At 38.5% G+C, this 17,545-nt stretch overlaps 1 protein-coding gene across 1 annotated transcript in view; it reads left to right on the top strand.

Annotated features, from left to right (window-relative positions):
- Positions 1-17,545, top strand: part of RP1L1 (RP1 like 1) — a 42,594-nt gene that overhangs the window by 8,881 nt on the left and 16,168 nt on the right. The window contains exon 2 of the mRNA XM_040550779.1: positions 6,677-7,334. Coding sequence (XP_040406713.1) covers positions 6,696-7,334 — 639 coding nt within the window. The 5' untranslated portion in view covers positions 6,677-6,695. The remainder of the gene's footprint in view (positions 1-6,676; positions 7,335-17,545) is intronic.

Genomic DNA, 17,545 nt, shown 5'->3' with positions numbered 1-17,545 from the left:
CTGATATACCATCTCTGGAGATATTTTCTACAGAATAAATATTTTTAAAGTAAAGAGAACTGGGAAAAGATAGTTTCAGAAGGGTTTCTTTCTTTGCACCACTGATTTTGCTGAAAAACTAATTAGATAATGTATCTAGAATAGGAGGGAGATTTACTGTAGGTGAATCTGATCCCTGAGACTAATTCTTATCCTTCAGAAAGCCGGGCTTCTTGATTACCTAGGTTAAGAGCAATGTAATCCTTTGCATTGAAGCTTGTAGCTGGAAATAAAACTCAGACTGCTGCACTCAAAAGACAGACTTATTTCAAACTTATATGGACTCAAGTAAAGAAAAAGCAATACATTATTTCATTTAAAAAATAAAACTTTTTTTTTTTTTTGGTAGTATCTAAACTGCATTTTGCAGGCAGTTACTTTTATCTACTGCATCCTAACACTTCATTGTGCACTTCAGAGAAGAGTCTTCCTCTCTATAACCATGTCCTAGATAGTTAGTCTTTCTCTAGACTAGTCTTTCTCCAGACTGAACTATTTTAGTGCTTTCATGCTTCCCCAGCACATCACATGCTTCAATCACATCCTATCATCTTGGTGGCTTTTGCTGGGTTCGCTGCAGTATGCCACTATCTTTCTCACACTGTGGAACACAAACCTGGACACAGTGTCCAGATGTGGTCTCAAAAGGGCCAAGCAGAAGGGAATTATGACATCTCTTCACCCACTTATGAGACTCACACTAACGTAGTGCAGTAAGTGAATGGCATTCTTTGCAACAGGGGCTTGCTCCTGTCCAACAGGACACTCACATCCATTTCAGAAAGGTTACTATCAGCCTGAGGGGGTTTCTGTCCCTCGTGTATACTTGGTGTTTTCCTATTCTGAGTCATGTCAGCTAATTTCTGTGGCTTTTCAAGGTCCTTCCAAATGGCAGTCCTGTTCTCCAACATATCAACTGCTCCCAACGGTATTATGTCACTGGTGAATTTTCAGAGGGCAACCTCTGTCCCACCATCCAGGTCACTAATGAGGATGTCTGAGTATCCATTTCAAGTCCTGCTCTACTCTTCCAGCCCTAGGGCTCTGCAAAGATCAACTTGCATGTTACACTTTTGCTTTGAGTAATAAAACATCCAGAGCATACGCATGGACACCAATATAAGAGCTTGGGTGAGTGCATACTCCAAGAGAGGATTTAAGAGAAGCAAACGTCGTGTTTTAGCACAAAAGATAGAGGCTTGCAACTCCAGCATGCCTTCTGGCTTACTGATGCAGCGATGTGCTTCAAGGGAGGGCTGCAGTGGGTACAATTACAAATGCACTACTCCTATCAAGATAAGGTTTTGTGTGTGCTTGACACCAGCTCTGGTGAGGGCCTGGGTGATGATGAGCAGTGTGTTCTAAGCTCAGTCAGCCATAGAACAGAATGACGATGCTGGCTATCAGAAGTCTCTTTTCCAGACAAAGAAACACTTCAAGTTTCTACTTGACTACACAGAGTTTGACAATCCTTTTCAACTAATTTTAAGTAACAAATAAATTATGGGGAAAATACACGATCTACCTGCTCTGTCTGCAGGGAACTCTTACATAATCACTGGCAAATGTATATACTACCAATTCAATGGAGTTTTTCCCTTTTATACATCAAATGTTTCAAATTTTTGCAAATCGCATTTTTAAAATTTTTGTCAAAGACAAAAGACAATTTTGAAGTGAAAAAGAAAGCACATTTTCAATGTGATACTTGGTCAGAACATAAATATTCCTTGTTAATAAGATCTTTTTGCCACTTTTTTTTTTTTTCTTTCATAAAGGGTGCAAAGTAAATTGAAATGAGCCTTTTTAAAGGAACATGGTTAGGTCTTACAAAATGATGATTCATCTTTCTTGCCAGAAACTCCCACCTTTTCTGGGAAAATTTTCAAATGAAATGATGTTGCTCATCATTTCCCAAGAATGCACACCTGGATTTTTCAACCAGCCCCATTCCAAATGTTAATGATGACCTGTAAATCGTTCTTTGATCTGAAGAAATGGCCGTAAAAATGTAAATGACTGTAAAAATGGCAGCTACAGGTACCTGAGTGGGAAGAGAAACTGCAAGTTTATTTATTAGCATTAAAAAATTTAATAATAGCATTGGGCATATTCAGGCTAGAGAAAAGGTACAGTTGTTTAGCAGTAAGTGGGATTAACCATTGGAACTGTCTCTTCTAGGCAACGTATATTCCTGATGACTTATTAAGTATTAAAGTCAAGTCTTGATGCTTCTCATAAAGGCTTTCTCATATCTCTAAGATAGTTATATAGTTATGGATTATAAGCTCAGTTCAATGAGTCAGGTTCTTTGACAGTTCCCCTGCATCAGCTCAGGCTCTTTCTAGGGAGGGACCTGGATTCCTTTCCTTGTCCTATGTCCCCAACAGAGAGAAGTCTACAAAAATCTCCCAGGTAACAAGCTGAGTGTGAGAGAATAGAAGATAAAGGCAGATGTGTGGAGACATGCTGCAGATGTATTTGGTATCCCAGGCGATTTTGGCTAAGGGCTGACATGAGATGTAAGATTTTGAGATGTCATTTGATTTGTGGTTGGAAATGGAAAAATACGGACCAGCCTGCCTGGCGCATTCCTGAGAGGGTGAAATGGCCTCCAAAAGGGGTTCAATCTTTTGCATGGATGGACTCCTACACATTTTCCTGTAGAGTTGGTGACCTCTTATAGTGAATACAAGCCAACAGAGAGATGACCATGATCGTCTGAGTCAAGACCCCCACAGCAATGGTCTCTGTATCCTGAAAGGTATGCTGCCCACAGAGGGAAAAGCAGTGCTGTGTAAGAATAGCTGCATAGTGTCTCAAGCACTAACTTTACATTTGGAAGACTCACATTAGGGATCTGAGATGTAAAACTCACTGAATATATTCTTGCAAGATCCTTAAATTCCTGCACTTCCAATAAAAGCCTTTTATGACTGGTCTCTCTGAAAGTAATTGCTTTCTACAAAAGAAGATTCTTAGTGCTGTAAGTGACATAAGTTCAGAGATACAAGGCTACAAGGCTACATAAGTAAGGAACAAATATTGCTAGAAACCAACAATTCCAGTTCATAGAGAAGTGGGGTTTCCCAGTGATTTTGTATTTGAATCCAACAGATTGACTGATTGTTTTGGTGTGTTTTCTTTGCAAAGAGGAAGTGCAAGAGAAAATCTCTTATAGGTGAATTGTGAAAGAACAAGTCACTTGCCAACATTTACCTTTCACAGGTTGCTTATCTGTCCTTATTTCATGCCAAAAACTCAGTGATCCAACTGTTGAACATTCACCTGAGAACCCGAGGTTGACATCTGCACTGAACTTGAAAATGTTTGGGTTAGGATTCACTGGACTTTCCTATTAAGACGATATTTCATTGAAAAAATTTTCAATTCTCGGCCCTCTATGTCCTAAATAAGTGACTATCAGCCAGCTCAGAAGTAACTAACATATAAATAAATCCTTAAGAGCTATGTTCATCTTTACTGTAACTCCATTGATTTCCTGGTGTTACTCATAAGATGAATTTAACTCCAAAGAGTGGCTGCTGAATGGGTGGGTTGGTGAACTGATCGGTGGGGTGATGGAGGAAAGTTATCCAGATCTCTGTAGGTCTTTATGCAAGAGGCCTTTATGCAATATTACCGCTTTGCCTTGATTGAATTCTCACTTATACTGGTATGATTGAGAGGAGTGTCACCGAGTCAGATTTACACTCCAGTTACATGGGCACAAGCAAGAGAAGGATTGGGCAAACTTTACCTAAAGCCCCAGTGGATTTGAGAGCCTTCTCCAGAAGATTAGGTAGCTTTTCTTTCTATCATTAGCAACACAGTCCTGATTAACCCTCCGAGCTGTGGTCAGTCATTTTGAGGACAGTTTGACTGACAGCATGTAGCCCGCACTTTTCCCTTCATTGTCCAGTGCATTAGATCCCGGAACTGGTTGGGTGGTTGAGTTGGTTTTTTTTTGTTTTGTTTTGTTTGTTCTGTTGTTGTTGTTTAATTTTATTGATTTATTTTTAACCTATTGGATATTCAATGAGAAAAGTCATCTTGAGCAAGCAGCATGAAGTATTTCAATGTAAGTATGTATTGAGATTCCTCTGTTATGTATCTGTGAAAAGGTAGATATGGGCAATATGACTATTTTTGTTGTATTGCCAGATATTCGGTAGAATTTCCTTCTCATTCTGAAACTTCAAATTGACATTAAAACAATTCTCCCTGTGGGGGCTGTTTATATTTCATGCAGGGCATTCATAGTAAGTTTTCTCCACATCACATACTGCTTCATAAGAGGCTGTCTGACAGACCATCTAGGCTTGGGTGGGTGACCAACTTGCCCAAAATTTAAGGGACAGTATTTCTTTACATTAGTGATCCCTTAACCACCTCATGAAATTATTCCCAAAGAAAATTAGCATTAGGAAAATATTTTATAGAAAAAACTAACCTGTCTCACAACGGTCTAATGATTCGTCCCATTTTTTTTCTTTATTTTTTTATTATTTTTTTTTCCATATTTCTTTCAATATAGTTCAGCAGCTTGAGAAAGTAGAATAAATCACTGGGAAATAGTTACATTTCTAGGAACACAGCCAGAGTATTGTGGATCACCATTGGTCCAGGACCACAATTTGTCTGGATAAGGGGTTTGTTTGGAAATTATGCTGCTGGTGTCTGAAAGCTCTAATGTGGGATTCATAGAGAAAAGTTAGAGCCAACTTTATGAAAGCTGTTGAAAAACGGAGAAATAGGATATTTCTTTTCTGGAAGATAGAGTGATGGATTGACCTTTAACTGGGAAATAAATAACTGAGTAATTGCTTGTTGAAATATGTACATGGAAAGAATAAATCACTGCTGAAATCTGTTAGTGTGTAAGGATATCAAAAACAAGAGATTTGTCAAAATAATAATCTTTCAAATATCACCTAATGTCTTTTCTCACCTAGCCCAGGTTAAATTTCATCTATTGCAGAAATGAATGTGCTGTAGTACAAAGTGCACAAATGTTTCACTTGAGAGTAACAAAGTAAGAAAATAATGGGTTTGCTCTAAAAAGTGGTGAAAATCAGTGTTTACATTTTTTTTTTGTTTTTTGTTTGTTTTTTAATGCTGCATCTCTGAAAATGAATGACAAAATTCTCATCAATTACAGTGGTCATAGAACTGGTCCTCCAATGAATAATTTGCCATTAGGATAACTTTTTTATAGAAACTAGAACTTTATTCAGCTGCTCAAAGTACTGTAACCCTGAAAAAAAATAAAGGAAGCACATCATTAGAAATACATTTATTGCTTTCTCATTTATGAGCACTAAAAAAATTATTTTGTGTGTTTTTTGAAGTTGCCATAGAAAACTGCAATCAACTAAAAACATAATTTGGAAAGTAAATTGGGTGTGGGTGTAGGTGCAGCCAGAAACCACCACCAAAGATAAGGTCTCTAAATGCCATTTTGAGACCCTCCACTTAAGTTTGAGTTATTAAATCCAAGCGAACTGTAGAATCACTCTTCATGTTCGTAAACTGTCATTCATCATATTCATTACGACCAATATTTTAGCAGTTGTAAATAGTGTTATTATTATTGTTATTACTATTATTTTCCATGTGAAAAAGAAAGCATCTTTTTTTTTCTGGCATGGTAGTTTCATCCCATGTGTGATCTGAATTTTTTTGTGTTTGTCTTCTGAAACAATGCATTTGATAAGGGTAAATAAGAAACAGTAGAGATCACTCTCTTTTCAACTTGTCTACATCATAGCAAATAGGTTAAAAATAGTTGGGTTCCAAAAGATAGATTTCAACCTCCAGACTCAAGAACTGAATTAACCTTAGCTTTAAAAGTGAAGGACACCAGGAGCTCCCATAGAAATTGGACAGATTGTTCTCCTCATAGGTATGCTTATCATGTTGAATTCAAGTTTTCCCAAAATTTAGCAGAACCAAATTTGTAGTTCTATTTGATGTCTTGAGATCTGTCATACCTTATTTGGTTGCGTACATGGTATGGATTTTCATCCATACATCCATACCTTGTCTTAGCACAGGATGGCGTGGCCATGTGCAACTGTTCTGAAATGGGGTTACTTTGGCTCTTGGTAAAATCATGAGTATGCTACAATGTGCAATCACTGCATGAACAAATTCAGTATTTTTGTTGTTGTTGTTGTGTGCCAGTTCACAGGGTTAACGGGTTGCATGAGAATTTCAGCTCTGTTTGTAAAAATAAAACCGAAGTAATCACTGTCTCTGACAGTTTCAGAGAAAACCTCAAAAATATAAGCAAAACACAAAGCTCAAAAGGACACCATTACACAAATATCATTTTTTGTGGGTTTTGCTTGGGGTCTGACTCATGGCTTTTGTGCCTCAGGGCTACTAACACTGAGTGAATTCTCATTGGCATCTGCAGGACAAGGATGGTTTAACTGTGAGGAGCAGGGTTATGACTACTCCTGCTGCTGTGTTTCCTTGTATCTACCTCACAAAACCATGTGTCAGAATCTGCTCTTTATGAACCAGAGATGGTAGAACAGTTGTGAGGAAAACAAACTTTTCTCCCATGCAAGTCAGGCATTGATTTTGCATGGTTCCAACAAACCCTAATCTAGTTTTGCTTCTCTTGCAGTTAACTTTAAGCAAGAGGGATGACTCAGGTGCCTGCTGACTACCAGTCCACCACCAGCTCCTACAACTATGATCAGCCCCTTCCCTCCGTGGCTCGGACAAGCACTGTCACCCAGGTACCCCCGGCCAAAAAAATAACCTTCTTCAAGAGTGGGGATCCTCAGTTTGGGGGAGTGAAGATGGCCATCAACCAGCGAAGTTTCAAGAGCTTCAACGCACTCATGGATGACCTCTCTCATCGGGTCCCACTGCCGTTTGGGGTACGGACCATCACCACCCCACGAGGAATACATTGCATTAGTGAGCTGGACCAGCTGGAGGATGGAGGATGCTACCTCTGCTCTGACAAGAAATACGTCAAGCCTATTAGCATAACTTCTGCTGGACACAGGCCAGGCCCTCCTCGAAACAGTCGTCCATCCAGTACCTTGAGAAGAGCAGCTCAAGAGGGCAAGTTTGAAGATTATTCCACGCCTTTCACTCAGCATGGCCCCAGAATACCCAAGAAAATCACTCTTGTTAAGAATGGAGAAACCAGTTTTCGGCGCTCAATTATCTTGAACCGCAGAAATGCTAGGAGTTTCAAAACACTCCTCGATGAGATTTCAGAGATCCTGCAATTCCCAGTGAAGAAGCTCTACACTGTTGATGGGAAGAAGGCAAGTGTCTCTGGTTCCTGGTGCTGGTCAGTTAATCTAACAGGCTTTATCACATCATCCTCTGTGATGCAAATCCTGTAGCTCTTGGGGCCAAAAATTTACCCACACAACCTTGACCCTTTGGACTTGTGTAGTTAGTGTCACATTAGTTACTTCTCCATGAGTTACGTGTAGGGATGATGTAGAACAATCCTGTCAGCCATTCAAGAACTTCATATATTAGATACTTATTTGGGTTAATGGGAGACAACTTCTGACAGATGTACAGGAGCTTAATGTTTTGCAGCTGGATATAAAGCCCTAAATAAACCTCTAGTAATTGAGTTTCCCACCTTTTCCCAGGAAGTATGTCCCAATGCTGACTTAAGTTTTCTATATCTAACAACAGGAATTTCAACAGCATAAGACAGCTCATAGGTTATGCCTCTTGGTTGCATAGTTCCTAATGAACGGGATCCTGTTATGATGTGGGATCCTCAGCATTATGAAAAAGTAACTAATAAATGCATAAATGATTAGTGTATGAGTGGGATCAGGAGATACATTTTTGTTGATGATTTGGTGAATGTGCTGATTGGGGTGGACTCATACTAAATACAGGGCAGGTACAGCTCCTTTGTTCTGCTCCTGGAGGAATTTTATGACAAACCTGAGATTCTCCCAATTTCTTCTTCATCTCTTTGTAATGTAGAGTAACCTGTGCTTCTTCTGAAGAGGTCTCACATGTTAGCTTGACTCACCTTGCAGCCAAGCAGAGCAGTCACCCCACTCCTTGTCACATTTTCCATCTTTACTGTACAGTGTGCCACCTGCACAGCGGTAATATTAAACCCTTTTGTGGTGTCACGTTCTGAACTCTACTGAAATGAACTTTCTGAACCCACTGAAATGATTTGGGTTAAAACGTCACATTATTAAGGAGGGGAAAAATTGGAGGAGCATTTTTTACGCACATCATGTTGACTTGGGAAACGGACAGGACCTTAAGCTGGCTTTCCCCCTTGGAGGCAACTTGTCATATCCCAATGCTTTCTGCTATGCCTACTACTTTGGTAAGAGCCTTCTGTTCTCACCTGGAGGATCCAAGGAATCAGTTAGGTTCTTGTTTTCTAGCTTTCATCAATTTATTTGCAAAATGAAGTCCCGAAAATTTTGCTACATTCCACAGCTACATCTATATTGCTATCTATATAGTATATATATTACTTTAAAAAAAAAAAAAAAGTGCCGGAGCAGCATTTCATCCATCTCTTCTCCATTCTGCTAAATTCTTAACATACTCCCTGGTTCAGAATTAGGGCCTGGGATCATTAACTGTAGAAAGTTTGGATGTGGGCACCCTGTGTTAGAGCAGCCAGACTGCTTCAGTTGGTCTCTATGCTGAAGAACAGGGTCTGGCACTGCTTGGTTTACTACTAGAAGTGTGAATCAAGGAGAAAAAAAAAAAAAAAAAAAAGCAACAAAACCACCCTGCTGCCAAGATTTGTTATAATTGAGGGATAAGCATTATATTTTGTCAGTGATTTCTCCAGTTTTCAAGATTTGGTCTTCTGTTCACTCTGCATGAAAATAATTACCTTGCTTAGTGGTAGTAACTCTCTCTTCTTCAAATTTTAGGAATTTTCACCCAGTTTTCTAAAGAAAAGTTTTGCCTCCTGCTTCTTAGTTCAGTCTTAATGTTCTCCTTGTAATTCTCAAATGGGTTTCCAACAGTTTTCCCTCCAGTCATTATAAACCCTTTTCCTCCTGGTCATTTTAAACAATATTTTAGCTAGGCTATATAATAAGTACCCTCTCTGTCAACATGGTATCTTCACTGTTATTCTACCTCCATCTCCACTTGAAAATAAAGACATGCAGTTATCTTTATTTTCACCTCTGCAGTGGTGGTTTCCTGGTCATCCTGTCTAAAGGTCTCTGTTCTTCCAGAACCTGATGTCATTCCAGCATGCCAAGACCCAACAAGGCATGGCTAGAATGACATAGGTCCTAACTGTGGACTATTTGATGCTGATGGGCACCTGTTACGCTGTACCTGCTAAGATCTTTGCTGACAGTTTAAGTGATAATCTGTGTAGTTCTCTTCAGGAGACAATATGTCAACAACTTTGTCACTTGTTTTGCGTTCATCTCATCCCCGTTCTCATCTGGACTTTTGTTCATGGAAATGGCCCAAGCTGCATGTGAATGTCAACTGGAAAGATACCGATGCTCTTTGTAGCAGCTGGATTATTTTCTCTGGTGTGTGCAAAAGAGTTTAAGGTTATCCTCTATGTAGTTATAATGCTCTTTTCAACAATAAATTGCAGGGGTCCCTTAGAGACCTACCTGCACCAAATCCCCCCGGTCAGCCCCTTCTCTTCTCCCCCAAGTTTTTCATCTGGAGAAATGTGAGTGAGGTTCAAGAACCTCCACCTAATCTATCCATGTTCCCATGAGATTTGTTTTGCAGAGATGAAAATTTTCATAACCGTCTTGTTGATAGTCTAGAAGTTAACTTTCAGTACTTATCAATTTCATTTGCACCACTTTTATTCCTGTGCAGAATATCTCCACAATAGGTGACTATCAATGTGGTCAGCTAATTCATAGCTAGGAAATGTGACTTCTAGTATCTTTACTGGGGAATCTTTTAAAGTGTTGTTATTGTTTTTATTTATTTATTTATTTATTCTATTTTTTTTTAATTTTTGGCCATTCTTAGTCTTAATCACTTATCTCTTGCTTTTCAACTGTTCTTTGCTGTTTATTCAGTGGTCATTCCTGTTAGGACTTCTCAGAGCTTGTACCCTAGTCTTGGATGCAAAGCATTTCAAACTACAAAAAAGTCACTCAGTCTTGGGTTTTTCAAATCTTTTCCTTTCATAAAGATTCTCCAAACGATTTCTACTTTTCTGTCCAAGTTTTCTTGTCATACCTCATCTTCAAGATCTCTGTTCCCTATGCTTGTGTCCCAGAGTTTTCATTAGATACTAATGGCTTCTTTGAGAAGTGAAAATGGTCAATTTATCACACTTCTGGGATTTTCTGAAATGATCTCCCTTCACTGGTGCTTAAGATTAATTCTGACTATAAATGTTACCTTTATGCTTCCATTTTTATTTTCTGTTAGTGTCAACGAAATAATGCCTCTGTTGTTCCATGACTATTCAAAGATGTCTAGATGTTTCATATTTCTTGGGTAGTTCCTTATTTCTGCTACAATTCTCTCTTCAAATAATAATTCAAATTCTCTTTTAATATATATATATTAATTATTTTATCTATGCATGCATGTATCTATGTGTTTTGTCTATGTAAATTGTTGCAAACCTTATTGCAGAGACCACTATTTCCTGGAAAGAGGACAGGGGAGAAGAGTAACTTTTAACGTTCATTCCCATGATATGACAGGAGCTGAATAACAGTGAAATTCATTCCCTAGCAATGTATCTGGACTACTGCTTAATTCTGGCTTAGAATAATCTAAATCACAGCATTTAATAGGAGATTCACACTGTCTTCTTTGCTGCCACTTCTTCCTAATCTCTTGAAAACTGAACATAAAAAAGGAAAATGTCCTCTCCTGCAGATGAATCAATCTCTTCTTCCATCAATGAAGGTGCTGTTCATAGACCTGTGAGTGTTGCCCCTTCAGTCTGCTTTTGTTTTCTTCAACTGGTATAACTCCAGATCTAAACTTCAATCTTAAAATAAGTTAAATCAACTCTGGAAGAAAATGTATGATTAGCATATATTATCCCAGTGCTGCTGTTCTAATTTCTTTACCATCTTGTTAAGTAAACCCAGAACACTTCAAAATTACATATTTTGGTTTCCCATTATACATTTTTGTGGTTATAAACAGAGAAACACAAGGAAGAATCTTGTTGTTATGTGCTTCTTTCATGCAGTATTGATTTGAAAAAGCAGAGAAAGTATTTTCTTCCTTTTGTAGCCCACCTAGTCCACAAATGTTTACAGTAAACCTTTAAGTTGAATTCACTCATAACTCACAGTGAAATATACCTTTCAGACTGCAAATATCATTTTAATTTTTTTTTTTTTTTTTTTTTTTGTGCATCAGTACTTTTTCTTCCCTGGACAAAACTTTTCTCATTTATATTTATTTTTATAACTTTTATGTTGTCTTTCTTTTTTTGTCCTTTTTTTTTTTTTAATTGGCTTTAGCCTAAGGTTTCACCTGAAAAAGAAGAAATGCTAGTGATTTCATGAAGCCAATGAGCTGAATATTTTACCTTTTTTTTTTTTTTTTTCCCACTGAACAAAATCAGAAGGGGTGGCTATGCAGAATACTAATACATAGTATGGCTAAGGGTGTTGTTGTAGCTTCAAGATCCATTGGAGGCCAGCAGAGATCTTACTTTTATGATCACATTTATTTTGCTGTTATTTTGTCCTATATTGCTCCAATTTGTTTGCTTATTTACCTCTCACATTTTCAAAATAGTACTTTATGGTCTTCATGGGAAAGGTCAGACTCTTTGCTTGTTGTTTCTTCTATGGCCTTGATTAAGGGGCCTGGATTGCTCTTGGGTCTGAGAGTCTTTCAGTGCTATGAATTCAGAATTAGCCTTTATAGTTATACAAAACTCAGGTCAGTAGAAATATTAATTGAGAGATGCTGATTACAATCTTGGTATAATTCCAGAGTGGTTCTATTAGAATTTGCACATTTAAATTTTTACTTTATCTCCTGAAACTTTGATTGAGGTGAAACCAATGTGTTGTACAGTAACAGTAGACTGGATTTTGTGCCAATGTAAGGGGAAATACTCTTAAGCATCAATTGCTTTTAGTTTAGGGGAAAAAAAAAAAAAAAAAGGAAGTTAAATTTTCAGCAAGTGTAAGTCCTTTCAGGTCAAGGTTCTAGTTGTTAGTTTACAGGTGACTAACTCGATGAGCGTTGCTTTTAGTTCCCAAATGGAGAAATCTGTTAATTAGGTCAACATTGATTTGCCATTAATTTGACAGTGAAACTGTGTGCAAGTAAGTTTGTGTACTAAAAAACAGATAGACTTGGATCTTTCATCTAAATCTGATCAGCTTATTAGGAGGTAATTGCCTCATTTTGTTAACTAGAGAGGAAGATGAGAAGACTGTCTCATACTAGTCGCATAAAATCAGGAGAAATTAACCCAGACCCAATTATTCATAAACTTGTTTTAAAGTACTATATATATTTAAATATTAGTAAACACAAGACATGGAACTCTACATCTAAAGATCTCTTTGATGATACTGTTGAAAATTGCAGCTTGCCTCATTTTTACTAGGGATATCTAGTGTAATTCTTCCCTAAAAAAGAACCAGATGTGCTACTAAGAACAGATATCTCAGTAACAAGAGCTAGAGTAAAACCTCTAGGTTATCTTCTCCATCGGAAAGACATTCATCTCTGTTCTGGGAAGTTATTATCCACTCTGGTGGATGTCCATTCTCCGTGGGTCAAACCCCAGAAGAGTGCACCTATGTGCAGATCCCTACCACCTGCCTCTGGAGTGGGAAGAATGCTTCTTGGGGCAAAGAAAGGGAGATCGTAGAAAGGCCAGAAATCCTCACAGACATTTAAAATACAAGAAATTATGTGTAGTATTACATGACAGCAACTGCACACTAGTAGAGGATTTCACTTACAAATGGCAGTCCTCCAGGATCCACCAGCTGCATGGTCATTAGGACTTTCTAAGTCATGGGAAGTCAGCAACACGAAGGTGTCTCTAGTCCAAGATCTCATGATTTCTGCACTTACTTGAACCCCTAGGCCATCCTTTTACTGGTTATCTACTTAAAACAAAAACAAGTTCTTCCTTAAAATCCAATACTATTTCTTGTACGCCATTTGAAACCACATTGTGTTATGGCAAATAGTCTACATAGTTTATGGCTACTGGTGGCAATTACCATGAGCTTTTCAAATGGGATTTATCAACCGTCAGAAGAGTTTTCCAAGGGATGTGGCTAGTTTTGTGTTTGTTGGAGTCTAGCCAAGACTTAGATGCTGTTTGTTTTTTTTGTTGTTGTTTTTTTTTTTTTTCCTTAGGCGCACTCAAGGCTGACCGTAAGTTATTATATTTGATGAGTGGAGTCTGTTATGCAGAAAGGCAGAGCAGATAACCAGAAAGACCCTCTTTCTCTAAAAGAGAAAACATTGCAGAATGAGCTTTGAATACAACAATATTTCCTCGAGGGATCAGAGAATTACTGTGTGAGTTAATATGGGGAACAATCACGACTGAAGGAATGAAGGAATGCTTCCCCAGTCACCACTAACTGGAGAATGTAAAGGGTTAGCTATTAGAAACTCCTTGGGGTAGGGACCCTCATTTTGCTTTTGTGTTTGTATAGATTTTGGAATGAGAGACACAAGGAGCTGTGTCAAGATCAACCACTGGTTCAAATCAAGCCATCTTTGCCAGTGGCCAGTTGGAGAAAGATAGGCAGACTTGGAGAAAAGATAGAAGGGCACATATGAAGTGATTCTTTACCAATCATCCCAGCCTCCAGCAGCCTGTAGATCCAGATCTTCATAAACTAGAAGTAGCACTATGGGCTACAGCTATTCCAGTAAACAGAATAGTCTCAGGGCACCTACTCTGGCCTTGAGACCAAACGGCACTATGTGGCCATACCCGTACTATGTATCTTCCAAAACATTCCCTTGTGCTAACTCCCAGATCTGCCTAGAAATTGCTTGAGAGAGTACCAGTTCATCCAGGCTTTAAAGGCAACAAAGACCATTCTAGAAATTTGACAGTACAGGCAACTGTATTCCAGTGCTCTGGATCCAGAATTACTTCATTTAGTGGTAAAGATAGAACCTTTATTTTTAGTTGTTATTAGTAAAGGTATTGGCCTAAGTATTATTACTAAATCATTCTTGATAATGACTGCATCTACAGTGACCTTAGGGTGCAAGGCCAGGAAACAGGCTTGTCTGACATATTTCCTGACTCAGATTTACACATCCATATAGCCATTTCTAGGATATCTGTGGACTGCCCGCAGGCATCCTCAAGGCCACTCACGTTTGGGCTGTCTACCAAGCTCATCTGTCTTAATGACAGGTGTCATCAAGACCCTGATGGAAAAGGGAAATAGGATACATGAAGGTAAATGATCTGGTTTAAAATGTGGTGCACATATAAACAATGGTAGAAGAAAGGTGATAATTTCCTTTCTTGGGATAGTTAATTTTCACATTGCATGTTGTCATATTCATTGTGACACTTGGTTTCATGCTGTCTTCAGGTATGAATAATTGTAACCAATTTCAGACCCTCATCTGGTGTGAATCGTTGTTATCAAGTGAGCTGTACCACTTTCCACCCACCATGTGTGTGACTCATAGTCTAAAAACAAACCACGGGTTTCAGGTTCAATATTCTCTGATTCTGTGCCAAAACCACAATGACTCCAATGAGATTTACACAAGCGATCTGTAAACCTCATCAAAACTTTCCATGAACCGGATCCATAAGAAGACTCATATCCAGGTGTGTTTTATGAAACTTTGAGAGATGCCCTGAAATCATTTGGCCCCTTGCCTTACAAGATGTAGTTAAATGGACTCTGTGCGCTAGCCACTTTCTTATCTAACATATACCAAATCTAATACTTTCTTATCTAACATACACCAAATGCAAATGACTCCCTTAGCCTCAGGAGATTTTGTTCTTTCAATAATAATGCAGCAAAGTGTAATTACTTTCTAATTCTTTTGAATTTAATCCAGGGTGAAGACATTTCCAATAATGTTATTGAGTATACGCAGTAATATTTGTTAACATGATGCTTCTATTTATTCATTTACCTAGGGTACCAAGAATAGCAGAATTCCACCCTCTCCTGGAATAAATGTGAATTTGCTTTTAGTAATTTAAGTAGAAATCACTGTTTCTGGAAATACTTTTTTTGAAGTAAAAGCAGCATTCTTTTATAGAGATACCTAGTTTTCCAAATGCTGATTTTTGAATTTTTACCAATAATGGAAAAAAAAGAAAAGATATTATCTTTTGCATTTTCATTAATTTGCTTCTTCATTCAGGCCCTGAGCAGAAAGTCCAAAGGATTCTGCTGCAACTCAGTTAGCAAGGTCTAGTTCTCTTTTGATGGCCATTTTATTTTGAAATAAATCTCCCTAATACCAGGGAGCTACTTCTACTGTGTTACCAGCTTTCATATTTGTACAGCAAACTTAGCAAATTGGGGGGTGAAGCCCTGGTCTCAATAAAGAAATCTGTTCAATTAAAACAGAGTTTCCAGCCAGATATTTTTCTCTTTATGCTCTGTGCTACTAGAATCATAATATTATTGACTGTCGTAGGCTGTATCCTTGGAACTCAATGAAGCCTATTGTACAAATACTTCATGTAAGAGATGCCTAGGATGGTAAGACCATAGAGTAAAGCCAGAGGGATCTATGGACTTGATCTAGAAGCAGGAGGTTTGTATACTCAGTCCCAGTGTGTCTACGTACAGCTAGTTGTAATGCATCTATGTTGTGCTCCTCTTCTTCCCCCCACAGCTTCCAGCTGGAGTAAATTTTCACCAACTGTGTAGGTATTCCCCATATAAAAAGAGCAAGCTTTGAGAACTTCTGTTCACAGGGAAAAGCTTAATCTCATGAACCATATCCTTCCCACTGACTCAGCTACCACAAGGTTAATCACAAGAACCAAATGCTTAGCATTTTTTAAGACTAGTCAATTTTTAGGCTAATCCTGCCCTCAGAGAGGATGAGGCCAGGTACTTGGGGTGGGGTTGATATTAGTCTGACTCATGAGTTTCAAACGTTGATGTTGGATGGACCAGATATAATGAATCCAGTGACAAAGAAGCAGGTGGCAAACACTCAAGGAAGGAATCACATCATGTCCGAAGGTGGAAAATATCTGCAAGAGAAACTTTCTAAGAAATACTTTCTTCTCTTTTACATTGAAATTTGCACCCTCAACAGCAATTTTGTGTCTGTTTCTCTAACTGATTCACAATCAGAAAATTTTCCAGTCTCATTTTGAGCTTATGGGCTGACTGGGTAGGAAAAAGGTCATCAAAAGCTTGCATGTGAACTTGATTGGTGTGGAGACCTCCCCGCCTCAATCCAGCACTTAGTGGAAATCCTCAGAAAGACACCCACAGTCTTCATCAGAAACATTCTCACCTTCCACAGAGGCAGTAATCGTGGCACTTCTCATACAATCCTAGCAGCCTGTCCTCTGAGACGCACCCAGCTGTAAATCAGTTTTCTTCCCACTGTAATCCTCTTCACTTGTTTCTTTAAAGCTTTTCTACTTTTTTTTTCTTTTTTTTTTTTTTAATGCCTTTTTTTCATCCTTTACTCTTCCTTCCTCTTTGCTGCTGCTACTCAGACAGTTTCCACTGGCCACTGAACTCCTGATTGCAGTATTTCCCCTGGCCTGCTGAAGGATGTGTTTGTCCAGACTATGTCCAGGGCCAAACTCAGAGAACATTTTCTTTATGCCTGCACAAAGTGCCACGTGCAGGAAAAAGGCATCTTTAAGTCCTCAAGGAAAAGCTGCCAGCAGTATATTTGGTAAACATGATCTTTGCCTGTGGTTGACAGAGAAAGCAGTGAAGTGCATTATTACTTTATCTTTCACATATTTTACTTGGTTGTTTGAACGCTTCATGGCCTGATTTCCAGATCACAACTCCCAGAGCTATCACTTTTCATGAAGTTTTACACAGTGGTCAAAACAGAAAACTGGACAGCTCATAGGAAAATGTTCCTGCAGTTCAAGTCTGAACAGTTGTAGTAGACTGATGTTTTGAGAAGTGTTGCTTTGACCAATCATCTAATATTGCTGCATTTCAGCATCTGAAATAACGGACAGGCTCCTATTCCCATGACATAATTATCAAGTAAGTGTAGCAGCATGTAATATGCTTAGCAAATTATCTGCTATTTCTGAGACACTGGCATCTGTCCTGCTTCCTGCATATAGATTTTAGGACCCTAGGTTTGATACAGCCTGTAGGAGATCATATGAATTTTGGTGTGCCATGGGAGAGAAATGGATGCTCTGTAGTTTCTTCTGGACTAGTCAGGTGGGTGCTACAGTCTGTAAAGGATTAGATCCATTTCTATACTCCAGTTCCCCATTTTAAGTTCAATATTAGCTCTTGGTCTGCCTTTCTTCTCATGTGACGGGAGAGCCTTCTGGCAGCTCATCAAGTCCACACCCATG

This window comes from Cygnus olor, chromosome 3, assembly GCF_009769625.2.
Source record: "Cygnus olor isolate bCygOlo1 chromosome 3, bCygOlo1.pri.v2, whole genome shotgun sequence".
NCBI classification, from domain to species: domain Eukaryota; kingdom Metazoa; phylum Chordata; class Aves; order Anseriformes; family Anatidae; genus Cygnus; species Cygnus olor.
This window is presented reverse-complemented; position numbering and strand designations above follow the sequence as displayed.